Genomic DNA, 15,829 nt, shown 5'->3' with positions numbered 1-15,829 from the left:
GTAAAATTGGTATTGAGATCCAAAACGCCGGTGGGCTGAGACGGAAAGTAGAAATGCAGGAGGGCTCGGAGGCCAGCTCTCGCCAGCTCACTGTTCATCTAGTACGCTTTTCAGAGAGTACTCTTCACCCCAGCGCAAGGACCTGTAACAAGGGAGTCTACTGAAGAGAAGGGCAAGAGGGCGCCCGAGGCCCTTCAGAATCTTCAGGGTGGTACAGAGCAGATCGTGGCAGTCAATGCTGCCTGGTCACATGTGTGAATACTTCCAAGCCTGTCAGTCTCCGTGACTGTGGATTGAGCCAGGCCCTCTGACCCTAAATCAAAACTTCAGAGGAGGCCCCTGAAAAGTTGGAACTGAGAGAGGCCGTGCCTAAGAGCTTTGCTGGAAGCGTTGATGACGGTGAGGAGTGCTCTGCAACTATCTGTCTGAGAGTCAGGCCCACCGAGGCGGGGCTCCCTGCCCCACGGCACCTGTGCAGGCCACTATCTCCCCTTACAGTGTGGGGGCCAGGGAACCATGAAGGTCGGGAAGTCTTCAGACATCCATCCTTTGCACACATTCTTTTCTATATATTTGTAATGTTATTGCTTTTTACCTGTTTATGAATAGAATAGATGCTCAGTTTGAGAAAGGGAATACATAGAAATTTAAAGAAAAAACTCAGAGTCCTTCATAATTTCTCAACCCAGAGGTGAGCACAGAAACCATTTTGTTGTAATTGCTTCATTCTTCATCCATGTCTGTTTCACACTTTTTTCATACTTTAGCTCACGACTTTGTATTGATGAACAGTTTGCTTATTTCATTTACCCTTATGTCATATCATTAAATAGGCTGGAAAACATTTGAGTACTTCTCTACCATGCCTTCATATGAATTGTCATAATTCATTTAACCAGTATCCTGGTGTCAGAGGCAGCATGAGACGGTGAACAGAACATGGCCAGACAGACCTGGGTTTGAATTCCAGCTGCCACTGAGTTATCTTTGTGACCTTGGGCCGGTCATATAACCTCCAAGTGGCATCTGAAAATTGGAGGCTCTACTGCCTAACTCCCAGGCTTACTTGAAGACCAGAAATATAGGTGTAAAGTGCCTGGTGTTTTAATAGCCTAGTCACATTTTATTTATTATTATTTAAATTACTTCAATTTTCCACTGTTATAAATAATGCTTCGGGGAACATCTCCGTGCATAAATCTTTCTCCACAACTGTGATCATTTCCTGAGGATAGATTCTTAGAAATGGAATTACAAGACCAAAGGGTCTGAATATCTTTAGGACTCCTGATACATAACCCCAAATTGTTTTCTAGAAACCTTTACCAGCATTGAGTACTGTCCATTTAAAATAATAATAATGAAGAAAGTAACTTTACCTTTTCAATAGAGAAAACATGATATCCAGTTGTTGTTTTGACTTGAACAATTAATGAAACTAAACATTTTCCAAAATGATTTTTATCTACTTGTACTTACCATTCAGGAACTGTCTGCTCCTGTCCATCCCTCATTTTCCATGAGAAAATCAGAGCTCCCAGAGGAGAATTGGCTTGGCTGGGCTTCACGCAATTAGTTTGTTCATTAATTCATTTGCCAAATACATATTAAGTATCTTCCCCGTGCCAGGGACACTGCTGGCCACGGGGGTACGATACAGATGTGAAAGCAACAGACACCCGCACCCCCACCACCATGGAGCTGCCACCTGGTGGGGAGACAGATGATAAACAAGTCAACAGAGAGAAAAGAATTACTTGTAGTAAAAGTGCTATTCATTCCCAAATTCTTAATAGGGCAGTGAATATGAGCCTGGCACTGGGGATCCACCAATGACCCAGGGAGACGAGGCCCATATCCTATGTGGAACTTCGCAGAACCAAGATTTGTATGTAGGCTCCTCCTGCCAGCCCAGAGTGTGCCTTTCAACCACAGCCCTTGAACTGATCTCCATAGCAGGCAAGCAGATGACACAGGAAATCCAAAAGGCTTGTCTCTACCACCCAGCATCTTCTCCAGTGTCGGTTTGGGTTCTCCCCGACAGAAGCAGATGCCAAATGCAAGAGGTCTTACTAGGAACACAGCTGTGAGGGAAAAGAGGGAAGGGGCTGGGGAGGCTAGAAAAGCATCAGCTGCAAGGCAGATCTGACCTGTGTGAAGGAAACAAAGGAGGAAGACTAGATGCAAAGTCTTAAAGTGAAGCACAGTTCGAAGAAAGTTTCACAAGATGGGGAGTCTTTCAGCCGAATTGCCCATCAGAGGAGTCCCAGACTTCCCAGGAATGTGTCGACCTTAATATATTCCTGCTGTGCTCTAGCTGAGAGGAGCCCAGGGGAAGTGTGACCACGGAGAAAACAAAGCCTCCTGCTTTGGTCTCTGTGGATTTGTATCGTAAAGAGCACTTGTTTGAGAGTCAGGAGACCTGTGTCCAATCCTGATTTTGCAATTCCTTGCAATGTGACTTTAGGTAGATTATCTGGATTTCAGACACAGTAGGTGAGGCCATCAGTCAATTGCACTCCCCACAGAAGCTCTAAGAAGAAGGTGGTCACCACACTCAGCATCTCCTCTAACATGAATGCATATTGGCTATTGGATCAGACTCTGCCAGCCACAGGTTGCCCACCTCTCTAGAGGTCATGCCAGGCAGCCCTTGCCTCCAGCCAAGGGTTCTAGCCAGACCAGGGATGGAGATGACCTTACTCAGTCTTAAAGAGCCCTAGCAATGCATGAATGGAGGGTGTCCTCTCCAATATAGACTTTGCCAGAGAGGGGAGGCTACATCTGCCCAGAGGTTCCACTTTAACTCAGCAAACGCTCATTAAGTACCTACGGTATACAGAGCCACTGCATCTCAGTGCAGCCCTCTAGTACCTGCCCACACACTGGGCATCTCCTTTGGGTGCAGAGTGGGTGAAGCTCCAAACCTCATAGTACACAAGGGAAGGACCTGGAAAGGCTGCCTCCTGCTTTGGTCTCTGTATTTGTATTATAAAGAGCACTGTTTGGGAGTCAGGAGACCTACATCTAATCCTGATTTTGCAATTCCTTGCAATGTAACTTTAGGCAAATTTTCTAACAATTATGAGCCTCAGTTTCTTGGGCTCATAAGACCATGTAACCTTGCCATGTTCTGACAAATAAACAAAACATTAAGCTAAAAAACTTTTTTTAAAGAAAAAGGGACTTCCCTGGTGGTTAAGTGGCTAAGACACCACACTCCCAACGCAGGGGGCCCGGGTTTGATCCTTGGTCAGGGATCTAGATCCCACATTACTGCAACTAAGACAAAGTGAGCCAAATACATGATAAAAAATAAAATGAAAACATTAAGCAGTTTATCATCAGAGGCTCTTCGATCCTGCACCATGGGCAGACCAAGCCTGGGGTGGGCAGAGGGTGGGACATGGCCGCATTCCTGACCAGACTGTCCTCTCATCCTTCTCTCATCTATTCAGCTGCCACCCCGTGACTGGAGCTTGCACCTGCCAGCCAGGGTGGTCTGGCTACCACTGCAATGAGTCCTGCCCTGTTGGCTACTATGGTGATGGCTGCCAGCTGCCTTGCACCTGTCAGAACGGTGCCGACTGCCACAGCATCACTGGGAGCTGCACTTGTGCCCCAGGCTTCATGGTAAGATGGGAGGGGGCTCCCATGGCCTCTCTGCCCACCCCCGCCCTCACAGAGGAGGAGAGGGGCCAGAATCAGGGAGTGCAGCCCTGTGCCCAGGGATGAAGAATGAGTGTCTGCGTGAGCCACTTGGAGTCTATGACCAGAGAGCTGCCAAGGCTGTTCTCCAAGGCCAGTCCTGCTGAGGTTTGTAACTACAAAATGTAATGGAAGGAAGGTGTCTTTCCATTGTCTCCTCACCCTGGAACACCAGTTGTCTTCTTTGTACCCAGCTCCTGTCTGTCCATATACTGTGTACGTAGTATTGTTCCATCCTAATAACCACAGAGCACGTAATAACCACCAGACTTTGTATTTTGCTTTATTTCACCCACGTTTGCTGCTGGAGCTTCTTGATTATCCATTTTTAGTGGTTGCATAACACAGCAGGAGTTGATGGACCCCCACGATCCTCAGCTATTCCTTTAGTGCTGAATACTGAGTTGTTTCCAAAGTTCACAACACATGTGCAGTGAGCATCTTCCTACAAAGGCTTTTCCCCTCCTGTTGAATTAGTTCCTTAGGGTGACTTCCCAGGGTCAGTGGGCATAATATATTTACGGCTCTTGATGGATGTTGCCATATTATTCTCTCAAGGGTTATATAAATCTACAGTGCCACCAGTCGTGTATGCATGTACCTATCAAAACAGCTCTGCTGACGTTCTTTTCTTGTTTTAATTTTTGCTAATTATATAGCTAGAAAATGGCTCCTCAATATTGCTCTAATTTGCATTTCTCTGATTACTAGGGAGAGTAAAACCTTTTCCCTGCTTGTTTGTTTACTATTTGTATTTCCTCATGAATTATGCTGCTCTTTTTGAAGTTTGATTCCAGGGAGCTTGACATTGCAAGCAGAATCCTGTTCAAAGGTGGTGCATGCCCAGTGAATGTGAGAACCCATACATTCAGGGGACCCCCGTGGTCATAATTTTATGCTATAGAAAGTGGTTTGTGTAGTCCAAAGTCAGGCCTTTGGAATGAGCCCAGGGTCCCATCTTGGCTGTCCTACTCACCAAATGTGTGACCCAGGGCCAGCGAGTTAACCTCTCTCAGGATCGGTTTCCTGACCTGTGGAATGGGACACCTGCCTTGCAATGTTGCTGTTAGATATAGAAACGGGCTATATGGAGTACCTTCCCTCGGTGCTTCTTAGACTTTAGTGAACTCAGAAACCAGCCGTGGACCTTGTTAAGTGTAGGTTCTGATGCAGTAGACCTGAGGCCTATTGTTCTGCATTTCTAACATGCTCCCAGGAGATGACAGTGCTGCTTTGAGTAGGAAGGGGATGGCGCTCAACTGGGGCTGCCCATTGTAATCACCTGGAGAACTTTACAAATACTGATGCCTGGCCACCCTCCTGGAGATGCTGATACACTTGGTCTGGGTGTGGTCTGGTTGGCAGTGTGCTGCCAAGGTGATCCGAAGACCTGCAAGGAAGCCCTTGTCATGATGTGAGAGTGCAGGTTTGCCTGGTGGCGATGTCTTTTGTGGGCAGGTTTCCCCTGGTCTATAGAACAAAACTCTGTTCAGCTCCCCCCTTCTTCTCCCCAAGGCAGGTAAGACTAGATGGAAATGATTCCAGTGACAGCTTCAGAAGAGAAAGAGATCTGTCCTCCTGCAGGTTTCCTCCCTTGTTTACCTTTATTGCTGTGAGCTTGGTTCACAGTTCAGTTCAGTTCATTCTCTCAGTCATGTCTGAATTCTTTGTGACCCTATGGACTGCAGCACACCAGGCTTCCTGTCTATCACCAACTCCCCGAGTTTACTCAGACTTATGTCCACTGAGTCAATGATGCCATCCAACCATCTCATCCTCTGTCATTCTCTTCTCCTGCCTTCAATCTTTCCCAGCATCAGGGTCTTTTCAAATGAGTCAGCTCTTCACATCAGGTGGCCAAAGTATTGGAGTTTCAGCTTGGACATCAGTCCTTCCAATGAATATTCAGGACTGATTTCCTTTAGGATGGACTGGTTGGATTTCCTTGCAGTCCAAGGGACTCTCAAGAGTCTTCAACACCATAGTTCAAAAGCATCAATTCTTCGGTGCTCAGCTTTCTTTATAGTCCAACACTTACGTCCAAACATGACTACTGGAAAAACCATAGCCTTGACTAAACAGACCTTTGTTGGCAAAGTAATGTCCTTGCTTTTTAATATGCTGTCAATGTTGGTCATAACTTTCCTCCCAAGGAGTAAGCATCTTTTAATATCATGGCTGCTGTCACCAGCTGCAGTGATTTTGGAACCCAAAAAAGTAAAGTCTGCCACTGTTTCCACTGTTTCTCCACCTATTTGTTCACAACTTCCATAGAAAAATGGAGTGCTCAAGGTTTGGGGTTTGGGTAGGAGAGAATGGCTGTTTGGGATTAAAAGTCTCAGCTGGGTGAGTGATCAGGTGACTGAAGCTGAAGTGAAGTGACTGCAGCGGACTTCAGAGGACCTGCAGACCCAGTCCCAGCTCAACTACTGGGCAGTTCTAGACTTTGGACAAGTGGCTGCCCCTCCCAGGGTCCTAGTTCATCATCTGTAAACAGTGAGTATGCGGGGCTGGGGGATGAATGCCCCCAGGTCAGGGCCCAGCAGTTTGGAGGCCAGGCTACTGTCTCTATTGCTTCCATCTTGGATTAAAATAACTTCCTGTCCTTGAACTTTGGGAGACTTGACACTTGTAGGAATCATCTCCACATGAAGTCCTACCTGCTTGGGGCTCAGGGCTGAGACAGACTGTGAGCCAAGCAGTTCTGCTGAGACCCTATGGATTTCCATCCATCTCCTCCTGTCCAGCCTCACTGTATCTGCAAAGGCTCTTCCAGGGCCCGGTCAGGGGATGAGCAGGAACTGCTTGAGGTGATTATAAGATAGTCAGTTGCTCTCACCCAGCATGACTCATTCCTGCACACACCAGGTTCCCAGGGTGGGGAAACCAAACTGTTGCCCTCACCTCAGCTTTGGAATGAATCCAGTTTCCTGCAATTAGTCAGCTGTGGTCAGGGTTGGGCATCGGGCAATTAGTTCAGCAGACTTGGCTGAGACCCTCCCTAAAACATCCCACAGTCAATGATAATTAGCAATGCCTTTATTTGATGTTTGGTTTGTGAATTTATGCACCTGCCTTTTTTCTTGAAAGAGTTTTCAGTTCAGTTCAGTTCAGTTCAGTCGTTCAGTCGTGTCTGATTCTTTGTGACCCCATGAATCACAGCACGCCAGGCCTCCCTGTCCATCACCAACTCCCGGAGTTCACTCAAACTCATGTCCATCGAGTTGGTGATACCATCCAGCCATCTCATCCTCTGTCGTCCCCTTCTCCTCCTGCCCCCAATCCCTCCCAGCATCAGAGTCTTTTCCAATGAGTCAACTCTTCGCATGAGGTGGCCAAAGTACTGGAGCTTCAGTTTTAGCATCAGTCCTTCCAATGAACACCCAGGACTGATCTCCTTTAGGATGGACTGGTTGGATCTCCTTGCAGTCCAAGGGACTCTCAAGAGTCTTCTCCACCACCACAGTTCAAAACCATCAATTATTCGGCACTCAGCTTTCTTCACAGTCCAACTCTCACATCCATGCATGACTACTGGAAAAACCATAACCTTGACTAGATGGACCTTTGTTGGCAAAGTAATACCTCTGCTTTTCAATATGCTATCTAGGTTGGTCATAACTTTCCTTCCAAGGAGTAAGTGTCTTTTAATTTCCTGGCTGCAATGACCATCTGCAGTGATTTTGGAGCCCCCCAAAATAAAGTCTGACACTGTTTCCACTGTTTCCCCATCTATTTCCCATGAAGTGATGGGGCCAGATGCCATGATCTTCGTTTTCTGAATGTTGAGCTTTAAGCCACCTTTTTTACTCTCCTCTTTCACTGTCATGAAGGGCTTTTTAGTTCCTCTTCACTTTCTGCCATAAGGGTGATGTCATCTGCATATTTGAGGTTATTGATATTTCTCCCAGCAATCTTGATTCCAGCTTGTGCTTCTTCCAGCCCAGCGTTTCTCATTATGTACTCTGCATATATGTTAAATAAGCAGGGTGACAATATACAGCCTTGACGTACTCCTTTTCCTATTTGGAACCAGTCTGTTGTTCCATGTCCAGTTCTAACTGTTGCTTCCTGATCTGCATACAAATTTCTCAAGAGGCAGGTCAGGTGGTCTGGCATTCCCATCTCTTTCAGAATTTTCCACAGTTTATTGTGATCCACACAGTCAAAGGCTTTGGTGTAGTCAATAAAGCAGAAACAGATGTTTTTCTGGAACTCTCTTGCTCTTTCAATGATCCAGCAGATGTTGGCAATTTGATCCCTGGTTCCTCTTCCTTTTCTAAAACCAGCTTGAACATCTGGAAGTTCACGGTTCACGTATTGCTGAAGCCTGGCTTGAAGAATTTTGAACATTACTTTACTAGCGTATGAGATGAGTGCAATTGTGTGGTAGTTTGAGCATTCTTTGGCATTGCCTTTCTTTGGGATTGGAATGAAAACTGACCTTTTCCAGTCCTGTGGCCACTGCTGAGTTTTCCAAATTTGCTAGCATATTGAGTATAACACTTGCACAGCATCATCTTTCAGGATTTGAAATAGCTCCACTGGAATTCCATCACCTCCACTAGCTTTGCTTGTAGTGATGCTTCCTAAGGCCCACTTGACTTCACATTCCAGGATGTCTGGGTCTAGGTGAGTGATCACACCATCATGATTATCTGGGTTGTGAAGCTCTTGTTTGTACAGTTCTTCTGTGTATTCTTGCCACCTCTTCTTAATATATCTTCTGCTTCTGTTAGGTCCATACCATTCCTGTCCTTTATTGAGCCCATCTTTGCATGAAATGTTCCCTTGGTGTCTCTAATGTCTAATGTCTAATGTGAACGCTGACATTCTAGGAATCAGCGAACTAAAATGGACTGGAATGGGTGAATTTAACTCAGATGACCATTATATCTACTACTGTGGGCAGGAATCCCTTAGAAGAAATGGAGTAGCCATCAAGGTCAACAAAAGAGTCTGAAATGCAGTACTTGGAGGCAATCTCAAAAATGACAGAATTTTTTCTGACATTTTTCTGTCCATTTCCAAGGCAAACCATTCAATATCACGGTAATCCAAGCCTATGCCTCAACCAGTAACACTGAAGAAGCTGAAGTTGAACAGTTCTATGAAGACCTATAAGACCTTTTAGAACTAACACCCCAAAAAGATGTCCTTTTCACTATAGGGGACTGGAATGCAAAAGTAGGAAGTCAAGAAACACCTGGAGTAACATGCAAATTTGGCCTTGGAGTACAGAATGAAGCAGGGCAAAGGCTAATAGAGTTTTGCCAAGAGAACACACTGGTCATAACAAACACTCTCTTCCAACAACACACGAGAAGACTCTACACATGGACATCACCAGATGGTCATTACCAAAATCAGATTGATTATATTCTTTGCAGCCAAAGATGGAGAAGCTCTATACAGTCAGCAAAAATAAGACCAGGAGCTAACTGTGGCTCAGATCATGAACTCCTTATTGCTAAATTCAGACTTAAATTGAAGAAAGTGGGGGAAACCACTAGACCATTCAGGTATGACCTAAATCAAATACCTTATGATTATACAGTATAAGTGAGAAATAGATTTAAGGGACTAGATCTGATAGGCAGAGTGCCTGATGAACTATGGACAGAGGTTCATGACATTGTACAGGATACAGGGATCAAGACCATCCCCATGGAAAAGAAATGCAAAAAAGCAAATGGCTCTTTGAGGAGGCCTTACAAATAGCTGTGAAAAGAAGAGAAGCAAAAAGCAAAGGAGAAAGGGAAAGATATAAGCATCTGAATGCAGAGTTCCAAAGAATAGCAAGGAGAGATAAGAAAGCCTTCCTCAGCGATCAGTGCAAAGAAATAGAGGAAAACAACAGAATGGGAGACTAGAGATCTCTTCAAGAAAATTAGAGATACCAAGGGAAAGAGTTTTAGGATAGGCAATTAATTTGAGACTCATTCAGTTCAGTTCAGTCACTCAGCCGTGTCTGACTCTTTGCAACCCCATGGGCTGCAGCACACCAGGCTTCCCTGTCCATCACCAACTCCTGGAGCTTGCTCAAACTCATGTCCTTCTAGTCAGTGATGCCATCCAACCATCTCATCCTCTGTCAACCCCTTCTCCTTCCACTTACCAATCTTTCCCAGCATCAAGGTCTTTTCCAATGAGTCAGTTCTTTGCATCAGGTGGCCAAAGTTTTGGAGTTTCAGCCTCAGCATCAGTCCTTCCAATGAATATTCAGGACTGATTTCCTTTAGGATGGACTGTTTGGATCTCCTTGCAGTCCAAAGGACTCTCAAGAGTCTTCTCCAACACCACAGTTCAAAACCATCAATTCTTCAGCACTCAGCTTTCTTTATAGTTCAACTCTCACATCTATATGTGACTACCAGAAAAACTATAGCTTTGACTAAATGGATCTTTGTTGGCAAAGTAATATCTCTTTTTTTTGATCTGCTGTCTAGGTTGGTCATAGCTTTTCTTCCAGGGATCAAATGTCTTTTAATTTCATGGCTGCAGTCACCATCTGCAGTGATTTTGGAGCCCAAAAATATAAAGTCTGTCCCTTTTTCCATTGTTTCCTCATCTGTTTGCCATGAAGTGACAGGACCAGATGCCTTGATCTTAGTTTTCTGAATGTTGAGTTTTAAGCCAACTTTTTCACTCTCCTCTTTCACTTTCATCAAGAGGCTCTTTAGTTCTTCTTCACTTTCTGCTGTAAGGGTGGTGTCATCTGCATATTCGAGGTTATTGATATTCCTCCCAGCAATATTGATTCCAGCTTGTGCTTCATCCAGCCTGGCATTTTGTATGATGAGACTCATTTAAAAACAAACAAAGCCCTTTTCTGCCAGTTGGGAGACATTGAGCCTTGGCTCAGTAACCTTGGACATGTTGCTTTACCTTGCTGGGCCTCAGTTTCCTCATCTGCAAGGTGAGAGTTGCATTAGTCCTGTCTATTGGGTGTGAGTAGCCAGTGTGGCAATGGGTGTGAGGCCATATCCTCAGCTGTCCTCTCCCACCAGAGCTCTTCTTGCCAAGGGAGAATGTTGGAATATGTTTGTGAAGACAGAGTCTCTGAGGGCTGAGAATGGCCCCAGGCTTATCATAAACATGAGGGGTGAGGAGTACTGAACCACCTCTGAGAGCCCAGTAACATGCCTGATCCAGCCAGGTGGTCCCCACCCCTTGAGGCCATAAGAATATGGGGCAGAAACAAGCCCATCTGGCACTTGGGGTGTTCTGGTCCTCACACTCTTTCTCCTTCCTTCCCATAACACTGGATATTTTCTCTGCCGAGAACTTGAGGAGTTGGTGGGGTTATGGATGCCCATCCAGCCTTCCCAGAGCTTGTGCCCAATGATAGTTATATTCGCATTCGCAGCAAACACTTACTGAGTACCCGCCACATGCTTCACCTCTGTTCCTCACAAGCACCCTACAGAAGTGGACTTTCACCTTCTTCAGCTTTAGAATGAGCTGAAGTTCAAACAGGATGTGTGACTTGTGCAGGATCACAAACCCCACAGTGGTGGGAGCCACCACAACTCTCCTCTATTAGATGATGGACTTTGATTGATGGGTCACCATGGAACTATGCAAATTTGGGTTCAAATCTTGGCGCTCCAATCCCTACTATGCCTATTAGTAGGTCACTTATCTTGCCTACATCTGAATTTCCTCAACTATTCAGGGGAGACTTAACCATGAGAGTGAGAATCTTCAAATGGGAAGTTCATGGCTTAGTGCCTAAAATGCAGTAGAGGCCCAGTAATTACTGGTGAACTATGAGAGTGTCGGGAAACATTGCTTCCCTCAAGCCCAGCACTCCCTTCGAAGGAGAATGTCAGGATGAGTTATGCCCAGGGATTCTCAATACAACAGAACCATACATATGCACAGCTGCTGTCCCAAGCAGGTCCATTCAAGCACCTGTGGGTTACCCTGAATGGTCAGTCTCAGGATGCACTGCTGCATGGATATACATTTCAATGCTTAGGGAAATGAACATAGGGATAGAAGTGGGAAGAGAGTCTGGGCGTTTTACGTGTTAGCTTGGCAGCAGCAATGGACTCACTTGGGCTATGAATTGCTGTACTACATTGGGGCTGCAGAGTGAAAGGAAAGAGCCCTGGGCTGAAAGACAAGAAACAAAGTTTCTAGCTCTGGTTCATATCACTTTGGAAGCTTCCATTTCTCATCTGTAAAATGGAAATGAAGTTCTCCACCGGACAGAAACAATGGTGTAGGAGCTAATCATTAAAATGCCAGTGTTTAAAATTGGGTGTGGCCTTGGTTCAGCACCTTGGACAGTCCCTGTGAGTTGTTCTTGCCTGTTTAGAACCTGGGGTCTTTACCCAGCCAGAGCACTGGTGGGGGGTGGGGGGGGGGGTGTGTGAATGGGGGCAGGGAATGTAGAGTGAGGATCACATGTCAGGAGCCTCAAGGTGGCAGAGTCCTGGGACTGTCCAAGTGAGGGATGATTCACAAAGTCAGGGGAGAGTCTTGGAATTGTCGTTGAGGGGACTAAGTGGAAGCTTCCATCCACTTGGAAGTTGGGGGTCCCATCACCCCTCTCCATGGCTTCTCATTACCCACCAAATAAAGGTCAAACTCCAGTCCTTGTAACTTGCCCTTAAAACTAGTTAGTTCACCCTAACCTCATCTGCTACCTGCCACAAATCTGCACTGTGGCCACACACATTCACTTTCCCCAAACACAATGTCTGCTTCAGGACTCCGCCTATGCCATTTTTTCAAGCTTTTCCATCTTCCTGGAACACCCTCTCCACTGTCCTTATCTCAGTCTGTGAAAATCCTTCTCAGCCTCTCAGGCTAAAGTCAAAGACTGCCTTTTCCACAAGGTGTTCCCTGAATATTCCTCACTTTAGAATTAACCCTTCAATCTCCTCTGTTCCCACAGCACATGGCTCAGAGTCTGAATCCCTCCAGCCTCCTACTGTCTTCCCCCGTGCATGCCTACCGCATGAATATCTTGCTCAGTACACTTTGAAATGAAAAAAAATCTTGGGAAGAGTGATGAAATGCCCGTAGCAGAAGCTCCAGAACTGACCTTTATAGGAAGGAAATGCATGGCATTTCCAAAGGGGCTTGCCAGCAGGGTGGGAGCTTAAGTCTACCCATGGGCTTCTCTGTACATCAAATAAACAGGTAGCTGCAGGGGGGACTGGAGCAGCTAGCCCCCAACATCAATTCCAGGTTCACTGGGCAAATGATGCAAGTTCCTACCTTAGCAATACAGTAGCGTGATGTTACTCAGAGATGCTGGAGGGAGATTCTCTGCCTTTAAATACCAGCTTTGCTGAGTATTAGTTGTGTGACCTTGGGCAACATACAACCTTTCCATGCCTCTGTTTTCTTATATGTGAAAGGGTAATAATAATAAAGTCCAGTGAGTTACTGGGCTGGTTAAATTAATTCATACATAGAATAACTAGAATACCTGGCATATTAGTCATCCTTCAACAATATTAGCTATTTTCATCACCACTGTTGTGGATGCTGCCAATGTTATTTTTGTTGTTATTTATCCAAAGGGGTCCCCCACCTGAAGAGGTTGACTGGTCCTGGCCAGAGTCCCCTGTTGGGGGTACAGGTGGAAATGGAAGTGAGAGGAAGAGCAGAGCTGAAACTTCCTCCTGGCTGGGAGCGGCAGGGTTCCCAAGGGCTCCAGGGTTCCCAGGGACAACTGCAGAACCAAGAATAGACTTTCTCATCACAGCGGGGAGAAGACCAGCTCCTCAGCCCCTCCATGCTCCTCCGTTGACCAGCTTTCCTTAATTAAGGCCTCACCTAGGTGGCCAGCCTGATGAAGCCTTCTCTGCTGCTCTAAAACTAATTGCTGCCATGTTGGTGCCTGGAGTGAACAGCCTGTGAGGTCACTGACAGAGCTACAAAGACTTGATTTCCCAGACCTTCTCCCCCTCATCGAACCTGTGTGGCTGGGAGATAAGGGACCTTCTGGTCATTCCTCACACGGATGCTCCATTTCAGCTCAGGCTATAATGGGGACGGGGAGTGTGGGAGGTAGGGGAGGGGGGCCTGGTGTCCCCTCCCCTGGGACTCAAGGCCTATATTTCTCCCCTGGATGACAGAATTTCTATTACCTTAAAGGGCTCATCTATTTATGCTGCAATTTTTTGAAGCCCTGTCTGCTGTTATTGAACCTTGCATGCTGGCAAGGGGAACGGGTACTCCATCACCCAAATGAACAAACTCGTTTCCCCATTTTTCTCCCCTTTCTCTGTGCTGTCGGTAGGTCATATGCAAACCTCAGCCGCTCAGGCCGGTGAAGGCAGGAGGGGGATGAGAATTACGGAAATCCAGATCAGTGGAGCAGTGATTGAATTTTCCTCTGAGGTTTCCTATGTCCTTTAAAGACGTCAACATCCCCCCGTGCACACACAGCCCCCACCAGCTGGGTAAAGTGCGTGTCTGCCTCTTGTATGGCTCCTGAGCTGAAACTAGGAAGCAAGGGCAGCTACAGAGCCAGAAAAGAAGGTTGACTGAAAATTAGAGCCAGGTGACATGTGTATAATGTATGTGCATTTCCTGTTGTAATTGTTTTGTTCTTCATCAAACGGAGGTCTGCAGACGATTAGCCCTGTGCCTAGGAAACTAGCTTCTCATCCCCTGCCCCCCACCGTTGACTAGCTTCCTAATTATTACACTAAAAGGTTTTCCTGGATGCTGAGCTGGGGATGAAGAATTTACCCTCTAGCTGCCATGTGTCTGTGAGCAGAGGAGCACAGGGAAATAGCAGAATGATCCAAAAATATAAATATACACACACACACACATTGTCCAGTACTCAAACCCTAGCTCTGTAGTCATCTGCTGAGTGGCCTTGGCCCTGTTATTTATGCTTCTCAAGCCTTAGTTTTTTCATCTATAAAGCAAGGGAAATAATGGTATTATGTTCTAGAATTATTTTTAGGATTGGATTAGATAAAATGGGCATGATGCTTAGGAAAAAGCCTGGCGGGTACTGAATGTTCAACAAGTAGTTGCTGAGGTTCCTTCTGTTTACTGGAGGCAAAGGGCATGGACTATGGGGTCAGACAGGTCTGGATTGGAATCTTAAGTCTGCTGTTCAGTAGCTGTGTGACCTTAGGCAACGTATTCAGCCTCTCTGAGCCCCAGCTTCCCGTCTCTTAAATGGGTTAAACACACCTGCCCTTCCTGTCCGTGTGAGCACAAAACAGGAATTAGCCTTCACAGTGGCAGAGTTGAAAGAATGCTCAGTGCTTCCCTAGCGCACCCTCTTATTTTATAAACCGAGGTCCAGACAGGGCAAGTGACTTATCTTAGGTCACAGCAAATCACTGGCGGACCTGGGATGTGACGCAAGTGACATATCTCCCAATCTGATGCTTTTTCCACCTTCGCCTCTGTCTCATGAGTTTGCTGTCCCCACAGCAGACACCTACTGATGTTTCCCAGGGCAGGGAGGGATGGGGGAATCTCCAGCATGTTAAATCATGTTGGCAATTAATCCACCGAGCAAAATAGAGAAAACTGGTTTTATGTCACAAAGGCTGAGTCCAACCTTCCCCCTCTGGGACTCTATGGTTTGTGGCCTTATTAGGGAAAGCTGCTGACTCTTCTGTTCTAAAAAAAAATAAACAATCCCCATGTCATACTACCTTCTCCCTGCCGTGCTCCTCATGTCTCCATCACTGCCCTCAGGACCAGGGTCTGGACCTGAGACTTGGGTCTCAGACCTAGTGCCTGCAACTCTCTCAGTGCAGCAGAAGCTATTGGGGCAGGTCTGCTGCTGCTGCTGCTAAGTCGCTTCAGTCATGTCCGACTCTGTGCGACCCCATAGACGGCAGCCCACCAGGCTCCCCCGTCCCTGGGATTCTCCAGGCAAGAACACTGGAGTGGGTTGCCATTTCCTTCTCCAATGCATGAAAGTGAAAGTGAAGTCGCTCAGTCATGTCCAACCCTCAGCGACCCCATGGACTGCAGCCTTCCAGGCTCCTCCGTCCATGGGATTTTCCAGGCAAGAGTACCCGAGTGGGGTGCCAGTATCCCTGTTTAAACAGGCCTTAAACACTCCCAGTTTTCCTTTTGTCCAGGTCTCTGGAGAAGGGAATGGCTACCCACTTCTTGC

General features: G+C 46.3%; 1 protein-coding gene across 9 annotated transcripts in view; it reads left to right on the top strand.

Annotated features, from left to right (window-relative positions):
* MEGF11 (multiple EGF like domains 11) overlaps nt 1-15,829 on the top strand; it is a 393,087-nt gene that overhangs the window by 319,331 nt on the left and 57,927 nt on the right. For all 9 annotated transcript variants that reach the window (XM_027553015.1, XM_027553014.1, XM_027553016.1 and 6 more), the window contains exon 10: nt 3,459-3,633. In XM_027553015.1, coding sequence (XP_027408816.1) covers nt 3,459-3,633 — 175 coding nt within the window. The remainder of the gene's footprint in view (nt 1-3,458; nt 3,634-15,829) is intronic.

Source organism: Bos indicus x Bos taurus, chromosome 10, assembly GCF_003369695.1.
Source record: "Bos indicus x Bos taurus breed Angus x Brahman F1 hybrid chromosome 10, Bos_hybrid_MaternalHap_v2.0, whole genome shotgun sequence".
Lineage (NCBI taxonomy): Eukaryota > Metazoa > Chordata > Mammalia > Artiodactyla > Bovidae > Bos > Bos indicus x Bos taurus.
The sequence above is the reverse complement of the archived record's forward strand: the minus strand, read 5'-3'. Positions and strand labels throughout refer to the sequence as shown.